We start from the raw sequence: 473 nt of genomic DNA, 5'->3' as shown, positions 1-473 counted from the left end.
GCAGCGGCTCGGCGAACTCGCGATGCAGCAGCAGCAGCAGCAGCAGCAGCAACGGGGGACAGAACAGCAGCAGCAAAGCAGCAGCAGCAGCAGCAGCAGCAGCAGCAACAGCAACAGCATTACCCTGAGTTTGAGACAGCAGCAACGAAGCGGCCGCTGCGGGACACTGAAAGTGCAACAAATGGCCCATCTGGAACCCTGCAGCCAAACCCTAAACCCTAAACCCTAAACCCTAAACCCTAAGCACTAAACCCTGCACCCTAAACCCCAAACCCTAAAGCTGTTGTAGCAGTTCTGTGGAGATTTGCTGAACATGTGAGAAACCAGCAGCAGCAGCAGCAGCAGCAGCAGCACAACATGCAAGCCCACAGGAGGTACAACGAAAGAAGCACAAGCTGCAGCAGCAGCCACAGCAGCAGCAGCAGTAGCAGCAGCAGCAGCACCCACCGCCACCGACAGCCAGAGCCGCCGCA

The 473-nt window shown here is 57.7% G+C and overlaps 1 protein-coding gene across 1 annotated transcript in view; it reads right to left on the bottom strand.

Moving 5' to 3' along the window:
- Nucleotides 1-473, bottom strand: part of ETH_00042940 (uncharacterized protein) — a gene marked incomplete at both ends in the record, with an annotated part of 5,469 nt that overhangs the window by 3,813 nt on the left and 1,183 nt on the right. Inside the window, one exon of the mRNA XM_013374007.1 lies at nt 458-473. Within this exon, the coding sequence (XP_013229461.1) occupies nt 458-473 (16 nt within the window). The remainder of the gene's footprint in view (nt 1-457) is intronic.

This window comes from Eimeria tenella, genomic scaffold (genome assembly GCF_000499545.2).
Source record: "Eimeria tenella Houghton genomic scaffold, Eth_scaff1883, whole genome shotgun sequence".
Lineage (NCBI taxonomy): Eukaryota > Apicomplexa > Conoidasida > Eucoccidiorida > Eimeriidae > Eimeria > Eimeria tenella.
Note: the sequence above shows the minus strand (reverse complement) of the source record. Positions and strands in the feature narration are given on the sequence as shown.